The sequence below is a fragment of the Natator depressus genome, chromosome 11 (genome assembly GCF_965152275.1).
Source record: "Natator depressus isolate rNatDep1 chromosome 11, rNatDep2.hap1, whole genome shotgun sequence".
NCBI classification, from domain to species: domain Eukaryota; kingdom Metazoa; phylum Chordata; order Testudines; family Cheloniidae; genus Natator; species Natator depressus.
The window spans coordinates 4,535,424-4,550,617 of record NC_134244.1 but is presented as its reverse complement, the minus strand read 5'-3'; the positions used below and the strand labels follow the sequence as shown (position 1 = coordinate 4,550,617).

Here is a 15,194-nt window from a genome sequence, read left to right as displayed (position 1 = left end):
CACTAAAACCCTTTGGTGGGCCACAGAGAAGAACAATTTTTAAGCTTGAGCTGGCACAGTCTTCCCCATCAACCCAGACGCCAACTCTGCCCCACGCCACCCAGCTCTACTTACTGACCCCCGCCACCATTAGCTGATTGTTTCGGAGCTGAAAGCCAATCAGGTTCTTCCCCCCTCTGCCCCCCAGCAGAGCCAATGGAAAGGAAGTAACAAGAGCTGAGTTGTGTGGGACAGAGCCAGAGCCTGTGTCCATGGAGAGCCCGGTGCATGGCAGAGCCTGTGTCCATGGAGAGCCCGGTGCATGGCAGAGCCTGTGTCCATAGGGGAAAAGAGCAGAGGCAGAGACTGGGAGCAGCAAGTCCCCATGCGCCCGGTGGCAACACCACTCAACTTTGGCCTGGCCACCCCTTCATCATGTGAGCAGGGGAGGGGCTCTGCCATTACGCCACCCGGCTCTGGTTACTGCCTCCCCATTGGCAGAGGTGTGTCCCAACCTGCCCGCAGCCAGGGTGTGGCTGGCCACAGTCAGATTGGCTGTGGGAGCTAGGAGCCAATGGGAAGGCAGTAGCCGGAGCCAGGTGGTGTAGAGCAGATCTCCTCCCCTGCATGTCTGATGGAGAGGTTGTTGAGCCAATGGGTGGCACTGCAACATGGCACAATGGCTCCTGCTCCCAGTCCCAGGCTCCACTTCTTGCCCCCTGCAATCTCCTTCACTCTGAGCACTGTGCTTGGTGCTCAGATTTAGGTGGGCCTGGGTGCTAGGCCCACTGGTATCTATGCACCTGCTCAGCCCCAACAAAGAATATTTTCACCATCGCCTCTGAGCGGGCCAAATGAAATGACCTGGCAGGCCAAATGCAGTCCCTGGGCCACCAGTTGCCCATCCCTGATCTGGAGATTGATCCAGCTGCCACTGAAGTCAACAGAAACAGGGTCTAACCCTAAACTAAGGTCTAATTCTGAACTCTTTTCAGTTTATATTTGGCTCTTACTCAGGCAGAACTCCCACTGAAACCAAAGGGAGTTCTGCCCAAGCAAGGAATTTGGGAGTTCACCCTGGGACAGGTACAGTTATTCCAGGCAATTGATGATAATGATCAGGTGTAAGGGCAGGAGCAGACAGCTGCAGAGCAGATCCTGAAGGGCAGAGATATGAACTGGATGACCCAAGAAATCTTTTCCATCTCTGACTTCTGGGAGTCTAAATCCACAAACCCAAATCCAGATAGATGATGCCAACAACCCTAAGCTTCATTTGAACAGAAATGGCTCTTTTCCAGGGAATATTACCCTTGTTACCACCAAGAAAATGAATCATGTAGAAACACGCAGATGAAAAGAATATGGACTGGAGACCCGAGCTGGGAACACTGCGGTTATATGACTCAACACATTAGCTACCAAAACACAGATGTTCGGGTCACTTTCAGCACAAAGTTAGAAAACAGTGCTTTCTCTGCTCCTTCAGTATTTCTTTCCCCACCTTTCTCTCACTCAGACACCTATATTTCCCCTTGCGTATAATACTGATTTCAGAACTGTACTTGTTTGCTCTCATTCTTTGTCATGTCCCTGCCCTGAGCTTTGTCATGATTTTGTGCTGTATTTTCTCTGTTTCTGCTTCATTTGACTCTGGAAACTGAAGACCTGATTCAGCTCTCAACCTGATGTAAATCAGAAGTAACTCCACTGAAGCCAATGGAAAATCTGGCCCAGAAGTCCTTTGTTTATCCATAGGGCAGATATAGCCTGGACACCAGAGCACAAATGTCCTTATATGTTCCTCTAGTCCTCAATGTTGCTCGATAGGACTGTCTCTAGAATGGAGCCATCTCCATGACTGGGTCGTTTCATGGCTTCTCTGTGGAGATTTCCAACTAGAAGGCTAATGGTGGTCATGGATTTTGTGAAGTGCCCACCTGTGCATCAGGAATTCAGCTAAGAGCCCATTAACTCATTTCATATATGCCGTTGAACAGCCATCGGATGGTAGCATCTTCAATCTTGACCAGGGAGGGGCTCAAACCATGAGCTTTGGCTCTAGAATTAGGAACATAGGAGTTGCCAGACTGGGTCAGACCTGAGGTCCACCTAATCCAATATCCTGTCCCTAACAGTGGCCCATACTGGATGCTTCTGAGGAAGGTGTAAGAACCCAGAAATGAACAGCTATGGAACAATCTGCTCCCCTTCTGACCTCTAATAGAGATTCGCATAAACTGAGAAACACAAAGTTTAATATTCCTTCCTAGAATGTTATTATTCATTATGATAACTCTATTGCCCAATCCCTATTTCAATCTTGTTACATTCTTGGCCTCAGTGACTTCCTGTGGTCGTGAGTTCCACAGTTTAGTCACCCATTATGTGAAAAAAAATTCCTTTTATCACTTTTTAATTTCCCACCTTTTAATTGCATTGACTGTCCCCTTGTTCTTGTGTTAACCATTTGATCTGAATCCAAACTGCCCTGAAATCCAGGGGGGCTGGATACAGTGTTCCACTTTCAGACCATCTCTAATCAGTACTGACCTAAATTCATACTACTCGCCTAGACGTGAAAGAGTCCATATCCTGTTCTTCAATCCCACTTAGCCAACCCCAGTCTCATTTCTATTTACTTTTCAAATCTCTTTCTCTCTCTCTAAAGCACTTTCCCTGGAAGAAGCACAAAGTACAACTAAGCTGAGAAAAGATAAACAAGTGGAGAGTGCCAGCTAGAAAATATATGTAGCCATGAATCATTTGCAGGACCATTTGTAAGAAACCACACTGATTTCCAAGTCTGATATAAGTTTGATTTTCTTTCTAATGATGTTCCTTTCTTTATAATGAGTACCAAAATTGGGACTCTAACCACAGAGGGATTGTTTACCCACTGTTACATGTGCAATCACACAACCCACTGATATGAATGAGGCTTTTTATTCTATCCACATTTTTTTGCTGGCCTGCTTGGCTTGCCTCCAGTTTAGATCCACACCTATGAAACATCGAGGAACATTTGTCACAGTGAAGCTCATCTTTAGTTTCTATCTCTGGGAGAACTTTGCCAGTGAGCCAGGCAATGCTCTGCGAAACAGAGCACATAAAGCAAAACAGAAGAAAATATGCAAAGACCCTTCCTTCCCACCCGCTACCCCTCATGCTCACATTTTGTGGTTCACAGCTTCAAAATTAATTGATGCAATGGGCCAGAGTCTCTACTCAGTTAAACCAGTGAAAATCAGAATAACTCCCTGAAAGTTGATGGAATAGCCAAGATCAGAAGCCGGCCTGATAGATTTTACAATTTAAGCCAGACCTTTCAGTAAAAGCAATCACCTGTTCTGACAGCTAGCCTTGGTTATAATAAACAGTCACCTTCCAGGATTAGAATTTGTTACTTTGACATTTTATTCACCTGGTCATCTAATCCATGCTTTTCTTTGTATTAGTGGTTGCTTTCAACTAACCATCAAGTGTCAAAACATTTTTACAATAAAGAGCTTTTCTCCTTACTAAATTCCCCCAACATAGTTTTAAATAAAACAATCAGCTTATACATAAGAACCACAACCGCACAAGGAGCTTAAGATACAAGTAACTCAGTGCCTGAGGCCTCTCACATGTTGGACCATCGTAAATTTAAAGTGAAAATCCCCACAGACTTTGTTTTGCATTAGATGTTGCATAAAACCTACTTGAGAAGCCAGATTAGTAAGGAACTTTGTTGGTGTTGTCATATTTAAACAAAGAAAATAAAAATGGGATTAAAACATCTTTTGGAGTCTCACCATAACTTTGTGTAAATAGGCCTAGAATGCCTAAAAGTCCATTTATAATGAAGATTTTGTTCCCAACAAACCATAAAGCGTAAAGCAGCCTCGCAAAAGTCTATTTGCCCATTCCTTTCTAGGGCAGCTGGCTTCAGATTTTTGTTCATTTTGATCATTGTCATCATTTGTCACCTGGCAATTAAATTTTGTGCCCAGGCTGGTAAAATTACATGCAAGGTTGGTATAATATCATGTGCGTTCATCACTGTTGTTGCTCTAAGAGGCCAAATCTTGAAAGAACCTTGCTGAGTTGTTATACAGGCAAATCAATAGGTGTTTACCTGAATCAAGACTGAACAAAAACTGGATAAGGCCTCAGGATTTGGCCCACGGGGAGTTTTAACAGAATAAGGACTGAATAAAAACAGGAGCCAGTTCAGATCTCAGTCATACTGGTACAACTCCGGAGTATCTCCATTGACTTCAAAGAGTTAGTCTGAATTTATACCGGTGAAACTGGGGTTAGAATCTGGCTCTGGGTTAAAAACTTCAGGATTTGGCCCAATAAATATGGGCCACATTCTGATACTCTCATTCATAATGAACCGTGCCTTACTCCACAAGTAATCCCACTGAAGAAAATGAGCTTACTTGTAGAATAAAGTGTAAGGATGGCAGACTCCAGCCCTAAGTAGCTTTATTATAACAAAGTCAGAGGATTTGAGAAGCAAAAGGAGAGAGTAGTGACAGAACTTTATTACCTGCAGGTCACATCTGCTCACTTTTTCCCTTTGATAGACTGGCTGATGGTCAGCAAATAGCCTCACATTTAAAATACAACGTAGATTTTGAAGTGTAAAAATAAGCATCCAATTATTTTAAAGGATTCCTGTTCCCCAAGGTAGCCAGTCACCTGGCTTTTTACTCTACTTAGAATCTATTTGCTCACACACACAAACGAGAGCCTCACAGACGTCACCTTTCCTGTGTCTGGGCAGAATGATCAGTAGTGCAGATAGTACTATAAAGGTGAAATAGCTAAAATATACAGGCAGCTAGCTGAACATATCTTCAACTGTGCTGCTTTTAAAAGAGATGAAAAAAATAAAATAAGCCAGACATAAACTGCCTCTGGAAATGGTGAGTGATTTGTTTTGTTTTTTTTTTTTACTCCTCTAAAAGCATGTTGTGAAAAGTGCATCTTCAGCTATCAATCAAATAGATAAGCCATTCCAAAGGGCTATGTCCCATTGGCCCTCTAACTCTGATCTAAGAGACCTATAGGTATGAAGAGGGCTCATTCTGCCGGACTGTGCTATACAGATGGGTTGCTGTAGAAACATAACTAATCTTCAGGAAAGATAGGGGCTTACACTGGGATGGGTCAGGTCCCCTCAACACCGAACATCCTACTTATGAGAGACACAAATGAGCGTACCACCAGAGGATGCAAGATGCTGGCACCTTTAGTAGGCGTGGCAGGACATGGATCACAATACTATCACCCTAAGCACAGCCACATGGCACTGGGTTACTATACCAGAGGCAGAGCTACCAAAATAGGAAGCAGAGAATGGGGCAAAATCTGGTTTAACTGAACTTCGGTTTTGATCTACCATCTTACAGACCCAAAGATCTTTGCCTTACAGCCAGACCCTGCAACTCATGTGAGTAGAGCTTACATGGCAGTCAGTGAGACTATTCTGGTGAGTAAAGGCTACTTGCATGTTAGGGCTGAAGGATCAAGCCTCAGGTCTGTAATCTTTCCTGCTGCGTTTAACTGTTTTAGACTAAGTGTGAATTTTGCCCGTGTACTAAATGCACCAAACGTACTAGGCTAAAATACTTGATCTACTTTTAATCATTTGTAGTTTGGAGAAAATGGTGTGAAAAAAATGTCACATTTTATTTTTGATTACCGTGTATTTTTTCCCATATTGTGCAGCACCCTAGACATTTTGGTGGAGAGAAACTTCTTTGGCCTACTATTAACCTGTCCCAAGGAATGTTTTTAGGTCGCACTCTTAGCACGTATAATCTCGCACCATTGCTTTATTCAAAGTTTAGCGTAGTCCTGACCAATAGCGGTTTTGAAACTGTGGGCGGGGGCGCAGGATAATCTGCAGACTATTTGGTAACATTCCACGGGGAGCTGCCTGGTCACGTGGTGTTGATTCCTGCTGTGTATTTACAGCCACTAAATTGTGTTTTAAAAAGCTAACTATGCATTTCATACTTTCTTACTGTCACTTTTCCTCATAATCAATTGCTGTTGTTGCCCCAGGGATTTTATATGATTGCAAATGGGGGGAGGGGGAGATGTCCGCAGGCAGCCAAATAATCTCTTTATTAAGACGTCCACACTGTCAAAAAAAAGTTTGAGAATTCCTGCCATGCAGTATAAAATGGCTCAGGACATCTCTACTAAGGAATCTCTAGGAAGTCATTGCTCTCTAACCATCTGCCCCTTAAAACTGCTCCTGTGTAATGAATGTCAACTTTGCTGTTTTAGTTTTAAGTCTTGGAAGTGACTGTTAAACCCTAATAGGATTTAATGCAATGGAGATCTTTTCCTATAATTTTCCTCTGGGTGTTCTTTGAGTCATTATCCATTTATAGATAGTGATGGAGTAATTAAACAGATCCAGGCATCTTTCAAATATAGAAGGGTATTTTTAATTAAGGAAAAAGAAAAGGAGTACTTGCGGCACCTTAGCGACGAACAAGTCCTCCTTTTCTTTTTGTGGATACAGACTAACACGGCTGCTACTCTGAAACCTTTAATTAAGGAGAAGTTAAGGTGAGACTTTGATTATACACAATCCTTCTAGCACAGATAAAGCCATGACATTCAAAGTTTTACCCGATATATAAAATATTCTCTCTGACTCTGTAGGGAAGCCTTCAGGCCATGGCCCCAGACCTGACATTTCTCTTTTAAAAAGTCCTAGGCCAAGCTGCAAACCACAAAATCAACAAAAGTACCACTTGCCAATCCAGAGACAAATCAAGGAGTTATCCAGTACGCTGGGGATATTCTGATATAACTCAAATGCAACATCTGAGCATCTAGGTTTTTAAATGTTCACAATGTTATTAAACAAAGTTGATATGTATGTATCAGGGCCACACCTCAAAAAGCAAGTAAAGAAACCGTAAATAATTAGCACTAAGACCATTGCTGTCACCTTCAAAATTGCATCTGGCCCCAAATCCAGTGAATGAGAACCAGAACTAGACTGAGTTAAGCTGCGCTCCTTTTCCAAACCTTTTTCAAGGTATCACGTTATGTCCATGCAGTAAAACAAAGTCTTTTCATAGCGTGGCTCTGGGCCTGTCTGTGTATTGTGTCTGTGCATAGTGCTGTGTGTGGTGTCTCTGGGCTGTGAGTTATGTCTGTCTTTTGGTGCCTCGTCTGCGTGGGCGTTGGTGTGGGCATGTGTGGCTGTTTGTGTTTGTGGCCCTGAGTTCTGCGGCCTTGCATGTGTGCGCTGTGTCTGTGCCCGTCTCTGGGTGTGCCTTTGTGTTTCTCCAGGTGAGCAGTTGTGTGTGGGGTAGTCCCTTGGCGGGCACACTGGCGTGTGGCGGCTAGTATGTGTCTCCGCCTTTCCCCTGCCTGCACAAAGCTTGCAAGGCAGAGCAGCTCCAGCTCAGACCCTTCCAAAACACCCCCTTCGCCCCAGGCTCACAGCCCAAGAGAAAATCCGCACCACCCTTCTCCAAAGAGCAAACCCAGCTTACCGGGGAGCAGCGAGGAGCGCTGGGGTGGGGGGGTGAGGGACACACAGACACACAGAGGACTCCAGCCCCAGCGCCTGGCTGGGAAGTTGGCTCGCCCACCCCCCACCCCCACCCCCAGGCTCGCTCACCTGCTCGGGCCCCTGGAAGCAGATCCTGCAGAGCGGGGTCCTCATGCCGCTGTCCAGGCTGCTGCCCAGCGAGTACCTGTCCTCCGCCTTCCCTTTGCAGAAGTCCTCCGAGGACGCGCTGCTCATGGTGGACGTGGGGGGCTCGCCGGCCGGGCTGCTCCCCTCCTCCTCGGGCGGGCTGGCCGGGCCGCCCCCGCCGGCGGCCGGCGCCCTCCAGGCTCCCCCTCGCCCCCCGGGCAGCGCGGGCAGGGGGCTGCGGCCGGCCGCCTGCGCGCCGGGGCGGGGGGCTCCGCTGTTCATGGGGAAGGGGGGCGAGGGCGGAGGGGGCGCAGGGGGTCTCCGGAGCAGGAAGACTTTCAGGTCATTGAACAGCCTGCGGCAGCGGCACTTGAGGAGGCTCGGGTGGCGCGACATCTGGCTCGGGCTCCGCAATCCGCAGCGGCGGCCCCCGAAGCCGAGCACGCCGGCTGGTGTGAACATGTGCCTTCCCCGTCCGGGCAGGGACGGGCGGGAAAGAGGAGCCAGCCGGGGGGAGCCCAGGAGCCAGGGGGGCTGCTTGGCTGGTGTCTCCCTTCCCGCTCCCCACCCCAAAATGTTGGGTCGTTTTTCTTTCTTTAAAAACAGTAATTAATAATAATAATAATAATAATTAATAAAAAATGGATCTGGAGGAAGAGCTGGTTAAAATTCACCGCAACCCGCTGATCATTAATAAGGATAAAAAATTATCTCTGCCCTTCCCCTCTCCCCCCCCCCCTCTTTTTTTGTTTATAACTGGACAAATTCCACAAGTTTGTTTCGAAATAATCCGGTGTTAGAAGTAAACCCTCCGCGGGGGCCGGGGGGGGGGGGTTCAGAGAAACGCGGGGGCTCCTGGAAAGTCTTAACTCCTGCACCTGTAACGAACGGGGTCGGGTCTCTCCAGCGGCTGTGGAGAAAGGAGGGAAATATGGTTCTTGCAACAGTATTTGGCATGTCAAGGATTTCCTTTTGCTTCTGGCTGTTAGCAGCAGAGTTATTTGAAATGGTACAAGAGGATGTGGCATCAGACGGGAGACACAGCCGGCTAATAAAATGCAAAACTGGGTTTTGTTCTTCTCGTGATCAAAACTGCCTTCGCTGACAAAAGGTCCTTCACATTATTTTGGGGGGACGGGGGTGAAAACACCCTACGTCTGAAACACTGTCCTCACCGGCTCATTCAAATGTTGCTGTTGTTTTCAAAATGTTTCATGATAAATATTAAAAGTCCTGCGAGACACGATTAGCATCCAATGAGTTTATCCCCCAAAGCATTTGCTTGTGTTTTATTTTACCTCCGCCACTCCAGCAGCTGTCTGGACCACACTCACAAATATGGCAATTGGCGCGGGAGGGGGGAGCTTAGTACTTGCCCAGCTGTTACTCCCCTGGACTAAAAACCCGTAGAAATCGGATCTAGTCTTTGCATGTAATTGACCAGGCAAAGGTGGATCTTACATGGTCACGTCTCCTTTCCCCTTTCACCAAACAGGGACGTCATCAAACCCATTGGCAGCCGGCACAGCCTGCATGGAGGATGGCAGGGACGGTTCTCTCTGCAACTGCAGGAATCTCCTTTGGCTGTACAGGGCAAGGCTCCTTCCTTTTCCCCGCCACCAAGCCCAGCTTCATTTCCCTCCCCTTCTCTCCTCCTCCTCCGGCTGTTGTCCTCTCTCTCACTGGCATTGACATTCAACCATGGCAAGTCTCTTTGGCAAAAAAAAAAAAAAAATTCTCCTCCCCGTCTAAGAACCTCTGATGAAACACAATGCGCCAGGCACACGGGGACGCATGGATTATTTTGCCTGCAGCTCCTACCGTCTTGGCAGCAGCGAACTGCCTCTCTCATCAGCCTCCTCTCAGCTCTCCCATCCGGCTTGCAGTGATGATGCTGCTGTTGCTACCTCCCTTGGATGCAATGGGGAAGGAGGCGTGTGTGCAGGGCAAGTGGGGGCTCTGAGGAGGGGAGGGGGGCGTAACGTGGGTCTCTCTCCTCCCCTCCCCCCTGGGGGGGAAAAATTAAGAAAAAAGGAAAGAGGAAGGGGGGAATAAAGGCAAGAATTCAGGCTGCCCCCAGCCTTTGGCTCCCTCCGCCTAGGTTGCCGACCGCTTTCAGTAGACCATTTGGGAAGAAAAAGAGGCGAAAAGATGTTGGTTGGGTGGAAAGTGTGTCTGGGAACCCAACAGCTCCTGGAGCAGCAGCAGCAGCAGGAGGAGGAGGAGGAGGAGGAGGAGAAGGAGGAGGAGAAAAGGGGCTGGCCAGTGCTGCGGCAGTTTCAGCACCACGAGCCTCTGGACAGCTCCCTCCCAGGCCTGGCACGTCAGGCAGCTGGGGGACTGACGCAACCAGCCCAGGGAAGGGAGAGGGAGGAGAGAGACACACAGGGACTGTGCTGCGGGGGGGTGCAACCGCCTTCTGCGTTGGCCTCCGAGCTGCACGCTGATAAATTATTCGTTCCTGGAGGTATTATGTTGTTATGGTGGGGTTCGTGTTTGCATACAGCCTGTCTGTGAATCTGTCTCGGTTGGGTGTTTTCATGCCGCCCGCGTGCGTGTGTGTGTGTAAATGTCTGTGTGTGGGGATGTCTGCGTGGGGGTGTACAAATGTGTGTGGCTGAATGTCGGGGGGGGGGTGTCTGAACGTCTGTGTGAATGTCTGTGTATGAGTGTGTGGGTGGCTGTGTGGATGTGTACAAATGTATGTGTATATGAATGCCTGTGTGCACATGGGTGTGAGGGTCTGTGTGTCCGTGTATGAAATGTGTGGGTATGAATGTCTCTGTGCGTAAGTGTACGACCGTCTGTGTGTATATATGAATGTCTCTGGGTATATGTACGAACACCTGTGTGTGCATGAATGTCTCCGTGTGGATGTGTGTGGATGTATGAATGTGTGGGTGTCTGTGTGAATGTGGGTACAAATGTGTGTGTGTATGAATGTCTGTCTGTGTGTGAATGTGCGTGCGTGTGTGTGTATGAATGAATGTGTGTGTGCATGAATGTATCTCTGTGTGAATGTCTGTGTGTATGTCTATCAGTGTCTAAGTATCTGTGCTTCCAAGGGAATGTGTGTGTGCATGAAAGTATCTCTGCGTGTCTATCTGTGCCTATGTTTTATGTGTGTCTGCATTTATATGTCTGTGTGTGCTTGTGTCTGTATATACATAGATCCCAAGTGACAGCATTTTAAACTTTGGCTTTCATGACCCCTGCAAAAAACAAAACAAAAACAACTAGTGACACAAGTATGATCACCTTTCAGAAACCGGGAACTACAGAATTAATTCCTTCTAAAAAGGAATGAATGAAGACAGTGTAGAATCAGAGCGTTATTAAATAATTAGAAGACCACGTGCCTCAAGGTGTGAAGAAATCCATCTTGTCTGGTCTAGTTTTACTTCCGACTAGTATTTCATTCTGTGATGGGACCTATGAAACAATGAGTGGAAACTTTCAGGTGCAGTTGAAGTCAAGATGTATATTATATGTGACAGATTTATTCTGTAGCAGTTATTTATTTTAGAGAATTTCAAGATGAAAAAATTCCACTGATGAACTTTTCCCTAGCAGATTAATTAGTTGCAGAGGATTTCATGGTTTACTAGGTATGATCATCAATATTTTTAATTTCATGCCAGGAGGGTTTGCTCATTAATAAATTTATTCTTTTCAAGTGTGTTGTTATTTAAGTATCCTTTACTATAAAGCACAGGTTCTGGTGCAGAGTAAATACATTTGAACTCATCATTCTATCAGGTATTTGCTGAAGATAATTGACAACACGGACAATACACAGGGTAGCTTTGTAGTCCCTGCTTCATCTGCTTTGAAAACTCTAGATAAGGTTGCTGTGCCCACTCATCAGCTGGCTTGACAGCAATAGGCACTGAAGTCCATTAGCTATCCACCTTCCAAGTGTGTCAATTACATCAGCAGTGATCATTGTAAGCCATGTTCTCCCACCAATGGGCCTCCACCTAGATATGGAGAGACCACCTATAAAGAGGAGAGGAAAGGCAGCAATCCTTTTAGATTCAGTCTTTGTCTTCACTGCTGAAGCCATGAACAAAGGTACCAGTTTTGATGTGGACAAGAAGGATCAAATTCTTGCATGATTTACAGATATACAATCTTCACAATCCCATTGCAGTCAGTGGACTGACTCATTTCAGAGGCCACTGAGCAGCTGTTGATGTAGTCATCAATGACTTTTGATGACTACAGATGATGCCTGGATTTGAACCAGTGTCTGGCAGTTTTGATATCTCCGCCCCCTCCCCCCACCCAATTTGGTTCCTCTACCTACTGTGACAGGGTTGGGCCGGATGGCTACAGGAGAGTAATAGAAGGCAAATATATTAGCCCCAGGTTAAGTAGGTCCCTTTTCCCTGGGTAAGGTAACAGGGAAGGTTCCAGAACAATCAGGAACCTTCTGGAGACAATTAAAACAGACAGGCTGATTAGAACACCTGCAGCCAATCAAGAAGCTGCTAGAATCAATTAAGGCAGGCTAATCAGGGCACATGGGTTTAAAAAGGAGCTCACTTCAGTTTGTGGTGCACGTGTAAGGAGCTGGGAGCAAGAGGCGCTAGGAGCTGAGAGTGAGAACGCGGACTGTTGGAGGACTGAGGAGTACAAGCATTATCAGACACCAGGAGGAAGGTCCTGTGGTGAGGATAAAGAAGGTGTTGGGAGGAGGCCATGGGGAAGTAGCCCAGGGAGTTGTAGCTGTCACACAGCTGTTCCAGGAGGCACTCTAGACAGCTGCATTCCACAGGGCCCTGGGCTGGAACCTGGAGTAGAAGGTGGGCCCAGGTTCCCCCCAAACCTCCCAACTCCTGGTCAGACACAGGAGGAGTTGACCTAGACTGTGGGTTCACGAAAACAGCCAAACTGAGGGCTGCCGTGAAGCTCCAAGGCGAGCAAATCCTCCAATAAGTGCAAGACCCACCAAGGTAGAGGAGGAACTTTGTCACACTACCCAACAAGGCATCATCAAACCAAAAAAGAAGGGAAAAAATTACTACTTTATTGCGATTTCAAGGCTTGTAAACCTTTGGTAATCCTAGGCAGATCCTCTAGCCACTCCTTGCATAAAAATCCCTCCATCAACAGGGTTTCAATACCTACAGCCGATAGGAAAAGAATACCAACGTCACTCAAAGGTTATACTGGGTCCTGGAGAGGGTTCTGAGATTGCCTTCTTTGGAATAAGTATAATAAATGAGTAAATGGTAGCACCACAATCCGTAGAAGATCCGATAGTGTTATCTAATTAAGAATAGAGCAAAACCGATTATTCACCACAGCAAAATGAAAACAGCAGATGCAATTAATTTACAGCAAATAAATGACACATCAAAATGCTGTAAAGTTAAAGCATTCATCACTGCGGTCTGCCATGCCTTTCAAAAGCGAGTCTTTTACAACAGAACAAATTGCCCTTCTAGGACCTCCAAAAGTAGATTAAGGCTTCTGTGAATTTCAAATCCTCCTATTCTATTAGGGTCATTGGATAAAAATAATGTAAAGAGCTTTTTAGAGACTTTCCGAGCTCCAGACGGACTGGTGAGAGGTTGGCTTCTCCAGAATGACTCTCCATCTCCTTCCCTTTACTGCCCTATTCAATTGTTTTAATGTCACCAATATTTTCAGAATGCCTCCACCAATAATAGAATTGAAACAAACCCAACCACCTTGTAATAATAATGTGGCTATCATCTTTTTCCCTCCTCAGGTTTTTCCAGAGGGAGCATTTATGGGCAGTCCTTTATATTATATTGTGCATTTTAATGTACGGGCTAGGCACCTGGAGCACAGGTCGGCTGCCCATAGATATTTTTATAAACGTGAGGAAATAAATAAAACCATAATAGATTTGAGGCTCTCGGAATGCTTTACAAAGACAGACATGTATTACTATCACTGGTTTACAAATGGGGAGAAAAGGGGCTGTAACAGGGTATACTGGCCCTTGAAGAATAAAGGGGACCAGAAGACGCCGTTTCAGGTGTTGGAATGAACAAAGGCCTAGAAAATGGCCTTGTAGCAGAAAAGAGGAAGTGGCCCAGGTAATTAGGAGTTGGATGAGGTGAGGGCGGGGAATCCAAGTCACTGTTTCTTTAAGGCCCGGGTTCAGGAGCATTGTTGTGTAGGGTGGGGTGGGGCTCCCATCTCTTCCAGCCAATGGGGAGGAACTCTCTGGAGGAGGGCAGTATATAGGCTGTTTTCTGTCTCAGAACAAGGGACACTCTGAAGGAGAAGAAAGCCAGGGCCAGAGCTCCAGTCAGAAAGGTCTGGGACTGGCAGCTTCAGGTGGAATACCCTGACAGAGGAAGAGGTCTGGGTGTGGCAAAAGAACCAAAGCTAACTATGAACTGTTGAGTTATGATTTAGAGCTTTGTGTTGGGGCCTTTTTGAGGACTGTTTGGATTATTTTTGAGTAAGGACTCTAAGGACTGTGTGAACTTTATTTGATATTAAACCAGTCCTAGAAAGGGTGCTGTGAGCGACAACAGAGACTGTCTGGCATGCTTATGAGGGGGCTTACGGGGTGCCTGCAAGGCAACATCTGACCACGAAAGGGTGCTCAGTAAGTGGCCACCCTGCTACAGAGGTTAAGACCAACAGTTTCAAACACTGTTTCAGTTCCTAAATATGGATTTAGTGGCCTAACTTAGGGTACTCAGATTTGAAACTGGTGGGCTAAATTACTTCCAAAAAGTAAAAAGAAAAGGAGTACTTGTGGCACCTTAGAGACTAACCAATTTATTTGAGCATAAGCTTTCGTGAGCTACTGCTCACTTCATCGGATGCATACTGTGGAAAATACAGAAGATGTTTTTCTACACACAGACCATGAAAAAATGGGTGTTTATCACTACAAAAGGTTTTCTCTCCCCCCAACCCCACTCTCCTGCTGGTAATAGCTTATCTAAAGTGATCACTCTCCTTACAATGACAGGTTTCAGAGTAACAGCCGTGTTAGTCTGTATTCGCAAAAAGAAAAGGAGGACTTGCGGCACCGTAGAGACCAACCAATCCATTTGAGCATAAGCCTTCGTGAGCTCCGATGAAGTGAGCTGTAGCTCACGAAAGCTTATGCTCAAATAAATGTGTTAGTCTCTAAGGTGCCACAAGTACTCCTTTTCTTTTTGCGAATACAGACTAACATGGCTGTTACCCTGAAACCTTCCAAAAAGTAAAGAGTCAGTCAGTGGCAGTCAGGAATACAGCCTTGGCTCCCTCCCTGCATGTTACAGCACACAAAATCAATGGGCACCATTCGTCCTGCAGTGAGAGGACCTGCCTTCAGGGGTCCTGATGCCTCATCCCTTGCTCTAACCACTAGATATGCAGACTATAAGGGATTATGCGTGTTAGAGGCATAAACATGAGCTTTTGGGGCCTTCAGAACTTGCTGTGCAATTAATTCTTTTTAATGAAACAGTTTGTTAGATTTTCTCCCCCCCCTCCCAAAGTAAGCCAATATGCTGATGTGATAATCTTTCTCCCCCTTAACTATTATTGATAAGACTAGTAATAA

General features: G+C 46.1%; 1 protein-coding gene across 1 annotated transcript in view; it reads right to left on the bottom strand.

Moving 5' to 3' along the window:
• The window catches only part of MARCHF4 (membrane associated ring-CH-type finger 4), a 163,601-nt gene extending 155,494 nt beyond the window's left edge, over nt 1-8,107 (bottom strand). Inside the window, exon 1 of the mRNA XM_074967045.1 lies at nt 7,628-8,107. Within this exon, the coding sequence (XP_074823146.1) occupies nt 7,628-8,107 (480 nt within the window). The remainder of the gene's footprint in view (nt 1-7,627) is intronic.
• Nucleotides 8,108-15,194: the final 7,087 nt, after the last annotated feature.